Source organism: Trachinotus anak, unplaced genomic scaffold (genome assembly GCF_046630095.1).
Source record: "Trachinotus anak isolate AG129_WGS33_773 ecotype Australia unplaced genomic scaffold, CSIRO_AGI_Tana_v1 ptg000014l, whole genome shotgun sequence".
NCBI lineage: Eukaryota > Metazoa > Chordata > Actinopteri > Carangiformes > Carangidae > Trachinotus > Trachinotus anak.
The window spans coordinates 7,757,672-7,775,614 of NW_027273865.1; the positions used below are offsets into that span (position 1 = coordinate 7,757,672).

The 17,943-nt window shown below is 40.6% G+C and overlaps 1 protein-coding gene across 1 annotated transcript; it reads right to left on the bottom strand.

The window, feature by feature from the left end:
* Positions 1 to 2,768: 2,768 nt before the first annotated feature.
* On the bottom strand, positions 2,769 to 16,446 carry LOC139631980 (high affinity cationic amino acid transporter 1-like). The gene is made up of 12 exons (XM_071496680.1): positions 15,556 to 16,446; positions 8,774 to 9,188; positions 8,535 to 8,693; positions 8,251 to 8,422; positions 8,022 to 8,155; positions 7,709 to 7,931; positions 6,468 to 6,607; positions 5,644 to 5,746; positions 4,213 to 4,418; positions 3,936 to 4,087; positions 3,292 to 3,400; positions 2,769 to 3,187 (listed from the first exon to the last, which is right to left on the bottom strand). The coding sequence occupies exons 2-12, from the start codon at positions 9,141 to 9,143 to the stop codon at positions 3,018 to 3,020; spliced, it is 1,938 nt and encodes a 645-aa protein (XP_071352781.1). The 5' UTR covers positions 9,144 to 9,188; positions 15,556 to 16,446; the 3' UTR covers positions 2,769 to 3,017.
* Positions 16,447 to 17,943: the final 1,497 nt, after the last annotated feature.

The following is a 17,943-nucleotide window of genomic DNA, read 5'->3' on the forward strand; positions in this document are numbered from 1 at the left end:
TTATTATTACTATTATTATTAGTAGTAGTAGTACTAACTGAACTGGACAAACTTATGTCAGTGATGCATCATCCAAAATATACATTTTTTAGTCAATCCAAACTAATTTTTCACAGAGGTTGATTTTCATATCGTCATTAATGAATAAAATCATTAATAAATATAATCTTGTCCGAACACAGTGAAAAACAGAAGGAAGCAGGAAAGTACACAGGGAGGATTAGCTACACCACCCTAACTCTAACAAGCTGGTTGGACGTCCGCACCTAATTACTCCAAAGAAAAATCAAAAGACGCAGTCAGTGGCTTTAACTTTCAGCATGATTTATTTACATCAGGAACTATACAAACTGCAACCCATATGAAGACAACACACACTGAACAGTTGACCGTCACTGCTCTGACAGTTTTCGTAACTGAGCAGCACAATTTATACTTTAAATACTTTAGTGCAGCATGCAAATGTCTACAACAGACAGTGTCAGGGACAGAAAATCACACCATTCGTGTTTTCACTAGTCTGGCTGAAGCCTGACACGACTCTTTATGTAACTACAACATCCTTAACGAAAGACAATCAGTGTCAGTGAAACTGTGCAACTCAAAAGGGAGATGCTATTCCCCCGATGAATGACTGTACGGTTCTCTAAAACAAATACATTACGTCAATTCACTGCTAACAGCTACAATACTGTTGGCACAGTTTGTGTCAGTGTATTTACCTCACATGATGCTTGGAATAAAAGATTTTATAAATGAAAGCTGCTGGGTGCTAGGATTACAGACAAGTAAAAGAGCAGTAACTTTTAAGCAAAATCAAAACTGTATTTACAAAATCAAAAACAAAGTAAAATGTGGAACTGAGCATTTCAGGTTGTAACACGTGATTTTATCATGAAGAACAAACCATATACATTTTAACTTTAAATTAGCCCATGGAGGGAAAACTGTTATTTTATGCAGCCCAATTGTATTTGACAATGCTGCTTCAGTAACTTAAAATGCAACAAAGTTTATTTACAAAGCCTCTAGTGTTTAAAACCTGTAGTTCAATGTCATCATTAGAAAATTCGACAGCAACTCTGTCAATAAATAGATTCATTGTTTGAACACATAATCCAATTATACTGAGCAGAATATAGTTTCACGTTACATCAATAGTTTCTCTGAATGGGACACAAATAGCGACACAAATAATGTATCATAGTGTTCATTTAAAAAGGGAAGTGAAGAGATTTTTCACCCTGTTGCATTTCCAGTCTTTAGTGAACGCACATACGTCGATGTGTTGCTTTCAGATTTTAGCTGCCCTGGGAATCTGCACACACTCACAATCAGCTCTTATTTCCATAACCAGTAAAAAATAAAAAACACATCTGTCTGACAGAGGCATTCCCAGATATATTACTGCATGAGGTACACTGTTACTGTTTGTGCATTATGTTTCTGAATACACAGTATGAGTTTTTGGCTTTTCAAAATGAAAGCGAGTCGAACAAGAGCGAGTGAGTTTCGCTTTGGAAACCATAGGTGTTCGGTGTCACCACCTGACTGTGCTTCATCCCGTACGGATGTATGCAAACTAAAAAGTGAAAATGGTACACTATGTAAAATTTCTCTCATATATTATAAATATAGGCTTTTTCAAAATCCAATTTACATTACACATATATACAGACAATACACTATATATATATTTCACAACTGTAGCTGGTTGTAGAGAAATACCCCTAAAGGCTTAACATTCATTTGGGAAACAGGCACTTTAAATACATCCTCTGAAGTATCTGATAAATCAATTCACACTAGCAGCTTTTTTTTTTTCTTTGGTTAAAAAAAGTGCAATTCCCTGATGGAGACAACCCTGGTGTACGTGGTGCATCTCTGGTGAATGTCTGCCATGAGGAAGCCCTCAATCAGCTAGAAGACAAACCCAAATAACATCAACCCTTTCACAAAGAGATACAGTATATTGATCACAAAGTAGTGTAACAGATTATTCATAACACTATGCTGTGTTTCTCTGAGTCAAATAGTCAATGTATAAAATAGGTGCAGCTTTCTGTACCTCTCCCCAGTAACAAAATACATTGTTTCTACATACACAGTTGCACCTTTTTAGGCAAACCTACGATTGTGAGGTGTTCCACAAAAGCCAATCAAGAAACAGTGAAATTCTTTGCTTTTAAGGATTAATATTTGGTGATTCTTAATTAATGCAATTAATGTAAGTGTGAAATAAAAGGACATGGATTTAAAAAATAATCTTTCCTGGGACTTGGACACAGTAGCCGGCACTGTGCCTACTAATGCAGCAAGATGAGTGACAAACATTTACCAGGACATCTGCCAATCGCAAGCAAATTTGCCAAAGGATGAGATAAGTCTAATTTCATTAAAAGGCTTTTGGTATTCATACGGTCTTTTCTGTAAACGGTCAACATATAGAAATGTTGAGAAATTTCAAGCAAGGCCAGCAGTAAAAAATGCTGAACTCAAGTTCAAGTTCAAATATGTTATCAAGAAAGAAAAAGAAAAAAAGGCCTTATCATTTTGACTGATTGAAATTTGAAATTTAAATCAAAACAAATTGCAAAACATACAAAAATTATATAATATATATATAATATATATATATAATATATATATATATATATATATATTATATATAATATATATATATATATAATATAATATAATATAATATATATATATATAGATATATATATATATCTATATATATATTTTATATTTATATATATATATTTTTTAACTAAAATCTTGGTTTTCAGACGTATGGAGATTCATCTCGTCACTTTTTTTTTTTTTTTTTTTGTCTTTTAGCAAATTAGACAATATATTTGGTTGGAATTAGGTAACAGCTCAACTCTCTGAGTGAAGGGGTGCGTATAAGTCTCCATATAGCTCCTGGTTTTGCAGCTATTTCTGAGAATCTAACACGTCATTGTTTGATATGCAGAACGGAGCCAGAGTAGATTAGTGAACCTCCCGTCTCCTCAGGAATCTTCGTCGTCTCCGGTGGCGTTTTGTCTGTAATGCAGGAAGATTTCCTTCTCTGTGCCCATGGGCTCTCCTTTTATGGTGCAGTTTGGCGGATAGGCGTTAGATGTGGTCAACACTGCCTCTGCACTGTTTCGGATGCCATAGCCGAAGTAGATAAGGAAACCTACAGATGGTGCAGAAATAATCATGCGAAGGTAAATTCATTTTAACAACACGAGTCCAGCAGAGATAATATCTGACATTGTTGGGCAAAAAAATTCAACGTACCTAAGGCCATCCACATGGCGAAGCGCAGCCAGGTCCCTTTGTCGAGCTGCATCATCAGGTACACATTGACAAACATACTGATGACTGGGACAAAGGGCAGCAGGGGAACCTGTGAGGAGAGCATGTGAGCATATTTAATGAGTTATGACATTATAACCTTCGAAAAAAAAAAAAGATACAATCAGAGTAAAAAGTGATGGGAAACACCTCAGCCTGGTTTATTTGGTTGTAGCCGATGGACTGAAATAATGAACAGCTTTACATCTGTGCCGAACAAATTTCAAAACCCCGACATACATTTAAGGTTATGTCATATTCTCCAGGCAGCCATTGTGTTCCATTCATTTCATTGCTGCGTGAAAATGTTTCAGTGCCATTCATAAATAAAAGTGATGAGGTGTTCTCTATGATTGCATAATACATTTTCAGAAAGAGTCAGGTTCCTGCGATTTGATTTCAATAATAAATGGAACTGAATAGAATTCAATCAAATTAAAAACGTATGGTGTACTTATGGTGTAAATAGTCAGCAATAATGTTAAGTAATGTTAAGTAATGTTAAGCAATAATGTTAACAAATCCTCCCCCTTTAATAGTTTTCACAGTGCAGGAGTTTAACTGTGGGGTAAAAGAACACACTGTACCTTGAAGGCAAGCTTTGTCTTGCTCTGTGGCTGTCTGCACACGATGAAGGTGAGGATCAGACAGATCAACATGATAACACTGAGGACAGCCACTGACCAGGGTGCCAGCCCTCCGTGGACAGCTACAACACTGAAGACACACACCAGAACACCTGGAAAATGGAAAAATACACAAAACAGTAAAGAGGGAACATCAGATGATTGTCTGTATCAGTGAGCAGGTGAATTATTCAGGCACTTTCATCCAGTTTTCTCTGGGCTTCCTCTTGTCTCTCACCAAGGATACTCGTGCAGATGTTGACAGCAAAGCCAGACAGCAGGGACGGCTCTGTGTTTGTAGGGAAAAGGAGATTCTTGATGGTGAAGCGATCCTCTGGCTGTGGTAACATGTCGATGTTCCCCTCGTTGTAAGACTCAGCTATTTCAGGCTCATCCTGAGTGTTGGCCATCTCATAAGCCATGTTGGGCTGTTCAGGCTGGTACCTTCAGAAGGCAAAACAGACAGTTGTGTCTTCAATATGCTACAAATGTTTAGGATGACTCATCGCTGTAATCTACTCTAGCATGCATAAATTACATCAGTGGTCTCCACCCTTTTCACTCTGAGAGCCACCTCGACAAAACAAAAGCAGCTGAGATCTCCGAACCAAATCTGATCAATAAGATAATTTAACAAATCACCAAATATCAATATCCAAAGCTCTCAGTTTGTACCAAAAACATCTGAAAATGACAGCAGACGTCACATCAGTGTCAATTTTTGTGTCAAAAATCTGAGTCATGATTTAGTCAAACCTGAACACACAGACATGATCACACCACTGCAAATAAATGTCCATAAGTACGCTTTGAAATCAGAGAAAAAATAGGCTCCTTAGTCAGTAATCCAGTGACAGTTGTCAGTACATCCAAAGGTAAATAACACACAGGAACTTAAAATAGCTAATTCAGGACACTTCATTTTCAAACATGAGCTAAAGAAATGTGGATCAACTTGAAGCCCACAGCTTAGCTCCCTTCATCCATGACAACATGTTTCCTGTTTCTTGGAAAAGCTTAGTTTATAACTGCTCTGTTATCCAGAAGTGTTGCTATCGCTGCATGTCGCCTACGGCATATCTGACGTGAACAAACTTGACAGCGCAACTATTCGGCTGTTTGACAACTGACAAATAATTCTTAGTGCTGAAGAGGAGTGGTTCTGTCTGTTCTGTTTGTGTATGTGATTTAGTTGCACTTGGAGTTGAGTTACTGAGTGAAGTTGTGTTGCTTAAAGTTTGTACTAAGTATCCTGGGTTTGTACAGACAATTTTTTTTTTTTTTTTTTTTTTTTTACATGAAATGCATAAAATACAAATAAATGGCCTATATTTTAGGCTGACAAATTTTAGTAAGGCTGGACGTCAGTAGATTTGGTTAGGTAAGAGTTTCCAAATTATTCTTTCTTACTTGTTCAAATTATATTGAACTTTGTGTCCGTCAGTGTCTGTTCTCATCCTCAAAGACCCCAAGGTCCTGTCTTTGACGACTGCTTTTGATATTACTGACAGCTTAGATCAGATCAAAAAATGAAACTGAAACACATTAAGTGGTCTGATTGGCCTCTGACTGGGGATTTCCTCCTCAGTCTGGGGATGCACAAATATGGTAATCCTCTAGTGGCCTGTCAACCTCAGGCTGGATATATAAACTGAGATGTGAGAACTACCTGAGGACCAGCACACAGGCAGCAACCAGAGTGTACGCCAGCAAAGTACCAATGGACATGAGGTCAACCAGGTCTTTCAAGTCGAACAGGAAAGCCATCACAGCTGCAGGACACACAGGAGACAAATACACATCAGCAAGATGATAGACTTCTTCAAGTTAATCCAACAGTTTACAACTGCATAAAGTACATTCACCACAATATAATGCAGACAGTTTTTTTTTTTTAACTTTTGGAAAATCATTTATTTTGAAACAGCTCCATTTATCTACAACCCCACATCATCCTCCTTCCACAAGGGGGCACTGTTGCCTTTGGCTTCATCTCTGCTACCTACCAGACATAAGCCCTGCCACCAAGGTGGAGATGATGGGCGTCTTCCTCTCGCTGACACGTGCCAGAAACGAGAAGAGCAGACCGTCGCAAGCCATAGCAAAGATAATGCGTGGGAGCGGAAACATGGAGCCAAGGAGACTAAGCCAAGGATGAAGGAAGGAGGAGAAGGAGGAGGAGGAGGAGGAGGAGGAGGAGGAGGAGGAGGCAGAGAATTATAACTTGAAGAAATGTTCCTGAACTCTGGTTTCCCACACAAGGCCTCAACTGCAGCCACTCTCAGCCTGACATCCTGATAAACAACACAGCATGCTGTACTCAGGATGTCCCGCAGTCAGACTTTTACGTGGCAGTAACAGAAGAGAAAATATTGCATTTGTTGAATGCACTGGTTTTGGCTGAGTGCTTGTGTTGAGGCCATGTGTACCGAGAGTCTTGTAGGGTTCTAACAAGAACCCCAACCGGTTAGTAGGTTTAGATCGTGACCTCACCTGCCACAACACCTGATGTTACTGTAGCTGTTAGAGGGGCTTTGGTTCGTGGGCTGATTTTAGCCAAACATTTGAAGAGAAGGCCATCTTCTGCCATGGCCCAGATCACTCTGGGCATTGGGAACATGGAGCCTAGTAAACTAGTCGGGGAGACAGAGAAAAAAGCATGCAGTGCAAGTGAATGCACACAGTTAGAACAGGGAAATTAAGAACCAAGAACACACCAATTCATTTTTATATAATTCTCCACTCTTCTGGAAAGTTTTTTCAGAAGATTTTGGATTCACTCCCTTTCAGATACAAAGGTAGTAACTAATGTTGGGCTTGTAATTCATCCCAAAGGTCTTATATGGGGGTGAGGTCAGGCCTCTCTGAAGGTCAAGTTCTTCATGAAAATGGTTACCACAAAGTTGGAAGCACAATATGATCTAAAATATTGTTTTCTGAAGCCTTATGATTTCCCTTAACTGGATCCGGAAATATGAAAAAACAGCCCCAGACCACAAGTAAATAAAAAATTAACTGGGCTGTTCTCAGCATGATAGTATACATGCATGTGTAAGTGCTACCAGTATATACAGCATGTATACGCAAATGAAGTATTCATTGTTGGCCTGGCGGGTTTCTCATTCACATGCATGATTCCTGCCGATGGCGTCACACTCTACAGGTGGTTATATAATAACACACCAACAAACACAGCCAATGGTCCAATGAAGGCATAATAGAAGTTGACTGCCAGTATGTAAAAATTTATATAACCAATGCAAGTTTCAAACTTTCAAAAAAATATGTTTTGTGCAGTTATTTCGTGATGAAGGTAATGTATTCAACACCTTTGTTAGACTTCATGAATTTCAGTAAGTAAATGCAAACTGAGTGTAAACAGAAACTCTGTTAGCAGGAAAACTCCACAGGGCATCTTTAAGTAACAGTGCTAAATTACATCAGTCATGCTGTGTTTCATAAAAAAAACTTCAAGAAATAATACACAAAATTCACTCTCAGTGGATCAGTTCCATCTGGTACCTATGAAAATCCATGAAGCCTCTTATTTCTAACACTACAACTAGCTCAGCTTTAGAACCAAATTATACAGAGAAGGGAATACAGAATACAGTATACTAAAACTCTGTACTCAATGTACTGGACATGAATTATTCACTCCTAAAAATGCATGCAGGATAATGACAAGTCCTCTATGACTTATTGTGCTGAGAGGCAGCAGAAGAGCCTCTTACCTGGTCGACAAGGCACATAAAGAGCCAACGGCCACTGCGTAAGTGGCTCCCTCCCAGCCCACATACTTAAAGGCCACAGGCAGAGGGCTGTTCTTGTCCAGCATGTAGTAAGGCATCATCACGGTGAGGGCTGCGGACACGCCGAAGTACGCCACAAAACAGATGAGGAGCGAGGCCACAATCCCAACAGGAATGGCCCTCTGGGGATTCTTCACCTCTTCTCCTGGGGAGGAAAAAAAACTGGAGATGTCAGAGGATGGGGAGAGCACATGTGTACTGATTATCAGTTCATTTATTATATATTCCCTCTCACCTGTAGTGGCAATGCAGTCAAATCCTACAAAAGCATAAAAACAGGTGGCGGCACCAGAGAGGACTCCAGTAAAGCCAAAAGGCATGAAGCCTCCTTCACCGAGAGATTCCTCTGATTGTAAGGAATCCGACACACTGGAAGTAAAGGGAGGAAAACATTTGCTTGTTTGAAAATCTGGTATATTATTAGGAATTAACACTTTGGGAATAAGCCTCTTCATATCACCCACTTGAGGCTAGAGTTGGTGGTGCCATTGAGGATTTCTTCAGGGTTCAAGTGCCAGTTCTTAAGGTTTCCTTTGACCAAGCCAGAGATGATGACAAACAGCAGCACCAGTATATTGATGCAGGTAAATACTTTATTTACCCAGGCTGACTCCTTCACTCCAAATACAAGCAGTCCTGCAAGCAATTAAAACAGGCAATGTGAAAGATGAACGCCTATAACGATATATAAAAAAAAAAAAAAAAACAAAACAAACAAGACAAAAACACGAGAGAGATTTATCCTGACCTGTCAGAGTGAGTATGATGAAGACAGCAAATATGTCTGGATATTCTGCCAGGATACCCGGGGCGTTCATGGTCATGTATCGTCTGCAGAATTCTTCAATGTGTTTTCCAATTAGCTCATCAAAAGTTGCGCTCCATGCTCTGGCCACACTTGAAGTTCCTGTGCAGAGGAGAGTGTTTATGTCAACAAGCAATATCTGGTGCAGCAGCCAACTCCTGTCCTTCCTTATTTAATCTTACCAATGACGTAAGAGAGGATGAGGTTCCAGCCTGTGATAAAGGCCCACAGTTCGCCGACTGTCACATAGCTATAGAGGTAAGCCGAGCCAGTTTTGGGGACGCGGGCTCCAAACTCGGCATAGCACAGACCAGCCAGGACAGATGCCATGGCAGCAATGAGGAAGGAGAGGACGATGGCAGGTCCAGAGCTGCTTCGGGCTACGGCACCAGCAAGCACATAGACACCAGCGCCCAGCGTACTGCCAACACCCAGGGCCACCAAGTCAAACGTGTTGAGGCATCGACACAAGCGGGACTCGTCTGTGTTACAGTCCACAACCTTCACCCGCAGCAGCTGCTTCCCAATGCCTTTTAATGTCGCCAGAATCATCCTGGCTGGAGCTCTGTATCGAAAGCTCTACAGTTGATAGTGTACCTGTTGACACAAGAGTAAAGGAACGGCAAAGCGTTGAGGTTGCTATGCATTTGTAAACAGACAAGTGATAAAAAAGACTCTGGTGCTGTTCCAGTTCCGTATAACTTTTGTTAAATGTTCTTTTATCTTTGATTTGATGTTCTGGTTGAATAATACCAATAAATAATTATTAAGTCCTGATGCATAAATTTAACATTATGTTGTGTTCCTTTTTTTTTTTTTTTTTTTTTTTTTAATTAAAGCTTTTTTCCCCGTGGCATTTACAGGAAAGTTATTGTTGTTGGGGTCGCCACAGCAGATCACCATCTGCATATTTGATTTGATTTACATCAGATACCCCTCCTGACACAACCTGGGCTTGGGTGAGCCAGGGATCCAACCACCAAACTGGGGATCAGCTCTACCACCTGAGCCACAGTCTGTCTTTGGCAATTACACCAAAGAGACACTCCCAAATTCCTTTGCTTGCTCAAGCTTTCTGGAAGACATTTATATGAGCATTTGGACGGTATCACAAGACAAAAATTACAATGACTACTGCTGGTGTGTTTTGCATCTTGATGGGTGTTAACCCATTGTAATGCACAAGCTTATTTGTCCTCATTCATCCATGTGAATGTTACAGTCTTAATTCAATGAAGAGAGAATTCAGGCATTAACATAATCCCTAGATTACACAACAAGTTGTATCAATTCAATTTTATTTGTATTTCATGGGACTGTAACATATATTTACACTGACATGAAGGTTAATCAGGAAAGTGCTACAGTAGTTGTGTCTGAGTTGTTATACTATTAATAATACGTCCAGTGCATACTAATAGCATGCACTGCATACCACATTGTATTAGCCTTAACCAGACAACACGAGCGCCACGGGATGTACATTTGAGCAAACATTTTAGTTTATTAAAGTGTCAACCTATTAAAATTACACTGCACCTTTAAATTTGTAGAAGTGTGGCTTACTTTCATTTTATTATCCATGATATTGTTTAGAATTTGGTTCTGATCGGGTTGTTTTTAATGGGAGCAAGTTTTGATTGAGTAAAGTCCACCAGCTTCATACTCACTTTGCTTACTCTACAAGTTTTACCGGTACTGCATGAACATTTACACCAACGTCTAACACAGCTCTTGATTGGTCATGAATTCTACTGAACAGTACAATTTGTCAGTACATGATGTGTTGTTCTCTTATTTAATTCCAATTATCTCTTATCAATTTGGATTGCTTCACGTTAGACTGATGGAGATGTGAAATGTTTGCTTAGTTTTCTTTCATCAAATGGAAATATGCCAAACAATTACAGGGACAATATCGTTTCCAGACACTGTACTGTGAAATGACGCAGACTTGTCACACTTTATATCTCATTGTTATTATGCAATGAGAAAACACAAAAAGGTGCCTCACGATGTAATGTTGCCAGTCAGGCGTGACAGCCTTATCTATTAAATAAACTACATTGTGATACTTATAATGACTGTGCAGGTCATAATCGTGACCATCTAAGATCTCATTTCAAAGCCTCTTTTAAAACAGCACAGCAGGGACAGATACAGATCTTCCTAGCAATGTAAACAAGTACTCACTTTTCACAATACAATACAAAACAGGATCTTCTATCTTCACTGATGAACTCAGGTAGTCTACTTTCAGTTTATAAATCCACTCAAACACTTTCTCCAGAGTGCAGCTGTAGACTGATGTCAATGCTTCACATGAACAGAGCCAGGAGGGACGTTTACATGCGCTGGTTTGACACGTGATGCAGACGCCTCCTAGTGTACACACCATTCAGGTGTCCAGCTCACAAATAGAACAGTGACACATTTCATGGCCTCGGGACTCAAGACTCTCGGAGCAGCTGTGACGACAGCTGTATTCCACCGGCACAAGACTGACTGGCCCTGGCAGCCGCTGTTATCATCAAGTCATGAACACGAGAGGGCTCGAAAAATGAGACCTGATTGTGCTCTTTTACCCTTTTACAGCAGAAATACAGTCATTTTACAAAGAAATAAATAGTTGACTAAGATTTAGGGAGCTGATTCTAAATTTGGGCTGTATAAGGAATAATAATAAAATGAGACAGATGAATTGTGTGCTTTGTGAATCTACTACTTATCAGCACATTTGGATTTGTGCAGATTATTCTTTCCAAGAAAACAAGGTTCAAGGACTAAATGAGCCCATAGCTGTAGCTGAACAGCTTTGTGTTGTCTGTCTAGGTTATGATGACCTGGAGAGTTGGGGCCGGACATTTCATCAGGCCAAAAGTCTGATTAGACCAACTCGTGGAAGCCACAACAACCCTTGTGAATGCACACATCTTGACACTAGAAAGGGAAACCAAAGGAAAACCTGTATCTGTAAACTGATGTGTACTTGTCACATCAGTAGGGCATGAAAAAAGTCTTTATCCATTGCGCAAGGGAGGACATTTGTCACATCGCAGTCAGGGCAAAAGGGGCGAGAACAGCCAGAGGTTCAGGAGTCACCACAGGCGCATATTGTAGCGTGCACATGATGTGGCATTAGTGGCTGAGCTAAAAAAGGAGGGTGGGCAGGACAGGACCCTGCCCTCTTCTCAGCCAATCACTGAACTCACCATCTGCTCATGACACACACAGGCATGAGGGTGAATTTGGAATAGCAGTTAGTCACATGCTCCTAAGTATTTGGCCGTCGGCAAAATACTTTTGCTCCTTCAAATGTCTTTCATTTTGGCTGTGACACTGTTTATTATTGACTGTGATGGATGAGGGAGTAAGGATACACACAACAAAGGCTCAAACAGAACTCAATTATAATACATAGAAAATACATCTGAGGTCAAATTTAAAATGAGTATGACCTCAATCTACAGGCGAACTGTTGCAGACTAGGTAGTGGTCTTTTAGACATACGTGTGGCTTTCACTGATTTGCTCCATGCGAATTCATGCCCAAGATAACATTAGAGATAGAGATACATTCTTAAAATATAGCTGACCTGCACTCAGTCAGCCACTAATACTGGACCTGCATATCTGTGTTGGCTGAATTCAAACGATGCTGCAAATGTTGCATCCATCACATACAACACATGGACACCTGCAGAGCCACCTGTGTCTGGGAAAACCCATTATCTAAAGACGCGAGTGTGCAACTTGACATTTTCCTAACACGAGTTTGAGAAACGCTGACTGTCTTCAATTAAAATTTTCCCCTGCATGAATTTAAAAGACGACGATGGCACAGAGCCAATTTAGAAACTGCCGTGCTGTCACTTGGCATGCGAAGGGCATTTAGCAGCGCCTCAAAAAAGCCCACCTGCCCTCGTGGCGTAACTGCGGATGGAGCGAACAAAGTGCCATGTGAGGGCGATCGTAAAACAGACAGCTTACACAAGTCAAACAAACTTTCCTTTCCAGGGATTAAGACCTTAGTGGCACCTCTAGGGCGGCTGTGACCTTGTAACATTAAAGCTACAAAGGACAAAACTAAACAACAACATCCATTAGAAAAGGAACAGCAGCTCCTACTATTTTCTGAGTTTTACTGTGATGTTCATACCTCCACAGGCAGAAGCCTCAAAGTCTGTCTGGAATGTGTATATAATGTTTATATAATGTTTATTGCCCTCGTGGAAGAAAAGAGGAAGAAAAAAAGAATCAAAATGAATAACTTAAAACTAAAACAATCCTCAGTCCTCCTCCTTTCTCAGTCCACACAGAGAAACGTTCACTGACGCCTGAATATCTCATATATTATTTGACCGCTACTGTAACTGTATATCACCACATGGTGCCCATAGCTATGTGTTACATAATTAATCGACACTGCCATGGTTAAGTTCATATCCTGATGATACCAATCACATGATAAGTATTCTTCAGCAGGTATAATATACACACATACGCAGGGCAGACAATAATAGTATCATGCATGATGTAGACTGTGAGATGTTGACACCCTGATTTAAAGCCAGGTGCAGTGTCAAAAACAGTCGGCCGTCAGAGCTCAGCTGACACGACCTTGCAGGCGTCTCACAGATTCAGTGTTTACGTTGTGCACCTCCCTCACGACTCTGTGATTTTAGCTTAAGATATAAATGTCAGAATGCCACAACCTATTTACTTACAGATGTGAATATATAGTGCGTATAAGGAGTTAACAGTTAATGTGACCCTGATTTGCAGGATCAGTCCTCACTCAGAGATGAGTGTCTGACCACTGGCTGTAATACTGCTCCAAAATATTCGAAAACACAAACATTTGGCATTTGGCAGTTGGTCACAGTTGGTTATTTGAAATGCAGAAAACGCTTGTTTGAATTTATTTGCATATGTTTCACGAACACTGTTGTGCCTAATTCGCTAACACGTCAGGAAAAGTCATTTTTAAATTTTCCTTTCTAACATTTCTACTGACATAATTGTTGTTAATTTCCAAACTGAGCTCAGCTGAAAACATGGAGCACCAAATAAACACTGATCACTACAGATTTCTAATAAATCCTGAAACTTTTTTTTTTTTTTTACTGTTTCACCATGGTCACTGATACCACAGACACTTAACAGCCTTATTCAAACTATATTCAACAGAAAAGAAGCCTGAAACTAACGCTAATATTTCTGCTTTGAAGGTGTCAACAGCCAGTTATTTTATGAAATTACAACAATCACAAGATTTCAGTGTTTGGTCCACAAGTACATTGAGAAAGAGTGTTAAAGCTAAACCGTAACAGAACACAACAGCTCCTCATTAAAGTGAGTCAGATTCTTGGCTGGACGGCATCACAGTGGGGATCGACATACGTGGAAGGTTTCACATACGTAGCCAATATTAGCCTAATATGTCGCCCTCTGCAGACTTTATTTCTGCTTTTCATTTAATCAGGAAAATGTACAGTGGAGCAGACATAAAACATGGGAGAGGATATGCCCCAAATCATTACCAGACCAATGGATGGACAGACTGGATGCACTGATGACCTTTCTGAGATCAAACATTATGTCGGAGTATCAGCTACGTGAATCAAAGAGGATTTGTCTGTGGTTTTATTCTGGTCAGTTTATAATCATAACACAGTTTTCTTGGTGTGCTTCTTGATCTGTGTCAACACATTATGAGAATTTCTGGAATGTACAGGATTAACATTAAAAACTACTGGAGATCAGATCTTTAAAGGACAGGTTCATATTTTTTCAACTTTCTTATCTTTCTTATGCCCTGTTTTTTGTTTCCACAGCATTTTCTAGCCGAGCTCCAGGTAGTTAGGCGGACAGCAACACAGTCAAAGATGGCGACCTGATTTGACTAACTCAGCCTTCTCTCGTCTCGTATTACCTTTGGCAAAAAAGTTGTCTGCTCCTGGCCGGTATGGACCAGGGGGACGGTCACAGAAATCACAGACACGTTAAATGCACATGTGGCCATGTGAGTACCCAAACTTTAACATTTAGGCCTTCCTGTCCAAACCACTAAGGAACCACACTACAGTTGGCCTCTTTAGCCTGAAAGATATGTCAACTTTTCTATTAATATTCTGATATTGTTGGACACATTAATCAACAAGATCTGATTCAGTGATTCTGATGAACTGGTGAGTGTTTCTTTGATTTGGCTTAGTTTGAACTCAGCATGATTAATCATCATATACACTGGGTTTGTATCCAGATGTTTTTAAACATACACAGTTGGACCAAAAAGCATTTGCCTGGATGCAAAACTGATCCAAAAGATATTCTGAGCAAAAATCATATTCAACTGAAATATAACAGTAACATTACCAAAACACATTTCAGGGTGTAAGATCGACATTTAATCACCTTTCCTTTCATTAAGTCATGCCATTATACTAAATGTGTGCCAGAGCTTCCTTTTATTTACAGCGTGGGTTCATGCGAGGTCCCGCACTCCACGGGTGGAAGTGACACTCCTGAAATTGTGTGGCGCTATAAAAGGCAATGTCTCTCCTCTTGCTCACACTCGGTATTTTCACGCCGTGAACATCCACACACGGAGACTACATGCAGTCATCCCTTTCACGGCGGGCGGCGGCTGGGGGGTTTTCCTGGCGCCGGCATGAGGGCAGCAGCGCGGCGGTGGCTCTCAGATGCTCCCCGGTCAGATTGCATCAGCCGCACGGTCCCTGGTTCCTCTCGGACCATGTGCACCGCTTCCTGCGGGAGCACCGCGGGACACGCGTGGCTCGGGAGCAACCACGTCGTTGCTTTTCCTCCTCTTTTCACAAAATCGCTGAAGCCTTTCAAATGCCGCATGTGTTTAGAAACAACTTTCGTCTCAAAGAATGAGCCCCGGTTTTTTTTTTTTTTTGTTTGTTTTTTGTTTGTTGTTTTAACTTTAAACGTCTTACCTTCTTTATGAAGTCGCCCACGGCGAAAACGCTGCAGCCAAAGTTTGCGCGGCTCAGTTCTACACACTGAGCCTCATGTGAAGTTTTCCTGGGCCCGCACCTTCAGACAGATGGTTTGTTGGGAAGGACACTACACACATGTACGGGGGTGTAGCCCTCACGCAGACTGCGTGAAGTCCGCCCAGCTGTTTGCGTGAGACTCCACCCGACTATGAAATAAAATCTCAGATTTCAAATCTTCCCTTTTCTGCCAGGACCAGCTGCAACCGTCAGATGGAGCTCTTTACAAGCTGATGCCCCTCCTGCTCCTCCCGTGTGTCTGCTTGAGGCCTCCTGGATGGTGATCACACACAGGAACACGCCCTGTAGTCATGTCTTAATTTTAAATTTGGCTCTGTATCAGTATGTGCACCTCTGCCCCGCTGTTCCTCCATCCTTTCACTGTTGCATACAAAGAATTCACATTAACGCAGGATGATTGTGGTTTGCTTGTGAGGTCGCAACAGTCTCGGTGGGGAGAAGCAAAGCTGTTTCTCTCCATTCTCCGAGTTTCCTGCTGTGGCTGTGGAGCAGCACCATGACGTGATGCACCAGGATTTGGGATTATGAATATTAGGGGGAGGGGGGTCCAGTAGTCGTCACAGACTGCTCAGCATTAAAAGAAGAACGAAGCCACGCCAGTCATGACTAAGCTCCATCCAGCCCCGGATGGAGAGTTTCCTTCCGTCTAGATCGGGCCTTGCTGAAACGAGCTGCAGAGGTTGCTGAGATCAGCTGGGTATTGGCTGCTTCATGATTCCCTTCTTTGCTTTGACAATAACTACTACATGTATCAAAGCTTGCTAAGACATAATTGGTAACAGAAGTGCTGTATACGCTGCCTTATCTGACATTTCTAGATTTACGGTTGACTGCCGCTCACCCTGTGGGCCAATTGTGGATGGCCTTGATAAATGGGAGTCAGTGCTCTAAGGTGATTTTGAAGTAATGCAGTTCCTTCAGGACTTGGAGAAGGAAGTACTTCATAAGAAATACTTGCATGCTCCCCCTCTCCAGATATTGCTGCATTTTGCTCCTTTTAGATACAGTAGCTTTACGTTTCTGGTTAATCGTTTCCTACCCCGTGGACTTATCTTAACCACTTTGATAAATGACAACCAGCTGATTCTTACTATAGGCGTGCTGGTGTTCCCCAGCTCTGGTTCTCAGGAGCTTGAGTACTGATGGTTTTCATTCAAGCTGTTTAATGAGGACTGAATAGACATGAGACACCAGGAGAATGCAGTTAATTACCTTGTACAATAGAAAACAAGTGGCACTTTGGGTCCCAAAGATCTGCATTGGAGCCCATCACTGCCACTGCTCTGCATAGGATGAAAAACCAAGCGTAATGACAAAAGGAATATCAGCACACTGTGCTCTCTGCCGGGCCTGACAACAGTCCCATCACAGACATTGATCTTCCCCTCTCCCGCGCTGATTGCAGAGCGCTCCACTCAGACTGTCTGATCCAGGAACCAGTGATCTTTACAGTCGTATCAATCACATTAAAAAGAAAAAATTCAAATCAGCTTCACCCGTGGGACCGAGGATCCTTCCTTCTCAAACTTTTGATAATGACATTTAAGGAATATTAACGTTCCTTGGGAAATTCACTTGTTCGCTGTCTCACCAAGAGATAGAGGACTGATAGATGATTGATATCAGTTTTATCTCGATTTAGCCTTAATACAAGCACTGGAAGCCTCTGCCAAAAGGAAAAATATACACAACAGTAATTCCAAAATTAGCCCCTGTTTGTGCCTCTCTTGCATTTCCACTACAGTTGATATTTGAAAAAAACAGACTCCTCAAAGACTCTTTTATCCATCTGGATTAAAAAAAATATTCCCCACGATAAATAAGATTTTTTTTAAATCCATTTCCCAAGTTACTGTACTGTTTCCTAATCAAAACAAAGACTGACAAGGGAATTTTTTTTGTTCAACTGAAAACTAAAAAAAAAAAAAAATTAAAATCATAAACTTATATTTGTCTGTATTGTATCATTTTTTTATTCTAATACGATATAACACCTAGGAGAAAAATTGCAACATGGGTAAGACCAGAACTCTGTTATTACCCTCAGAGCTGTGATAAGAGTTATTAAACAGCTTTCTGGTATTTTCAAAGATCACCGGGTTGTACACTCAGAAAAAAAGTGTTGCTTAGCGCTGTGACTTGAATGTAATTGTAGTACATGAGAGGCACCGGCACGGGGCTACTCCAAAACTACCTTATTTTTGAAAAATGTTTTAGCCCATAACTGCTAATTTTCTTATCACTCCAAGTACTTTTGTTACACCCTTGTGTGTTCCTAACATCATGCTAAAATTCTGAAAAAAGAAA

Bases quoted from the DNA above. Each gene is read 5' to 3' on its own strand.
- LOC139631980 (XM_071496680.1), bottom strand. From the start codon at position 9,143: ATGATTCTGGCGACATTAAAAGGCATTGGGAAGCAGCTGCTGCGGGTG. The intron at 8,156-8,250 runs GTGGGTGATATG...CTTTACTTCCAG, and splicing joins ACCACCAACTCTAGCCTCAA to TGTGTCGGATTCCTTACAAT. The intron at 4,419-5,643 runs GTAGTTCTCACA...TGCCTTCTGAAG, and splicing joins GCCTGTGTGCTGGTCCTCAG to GTACCAGCCTGAACAGCCCA.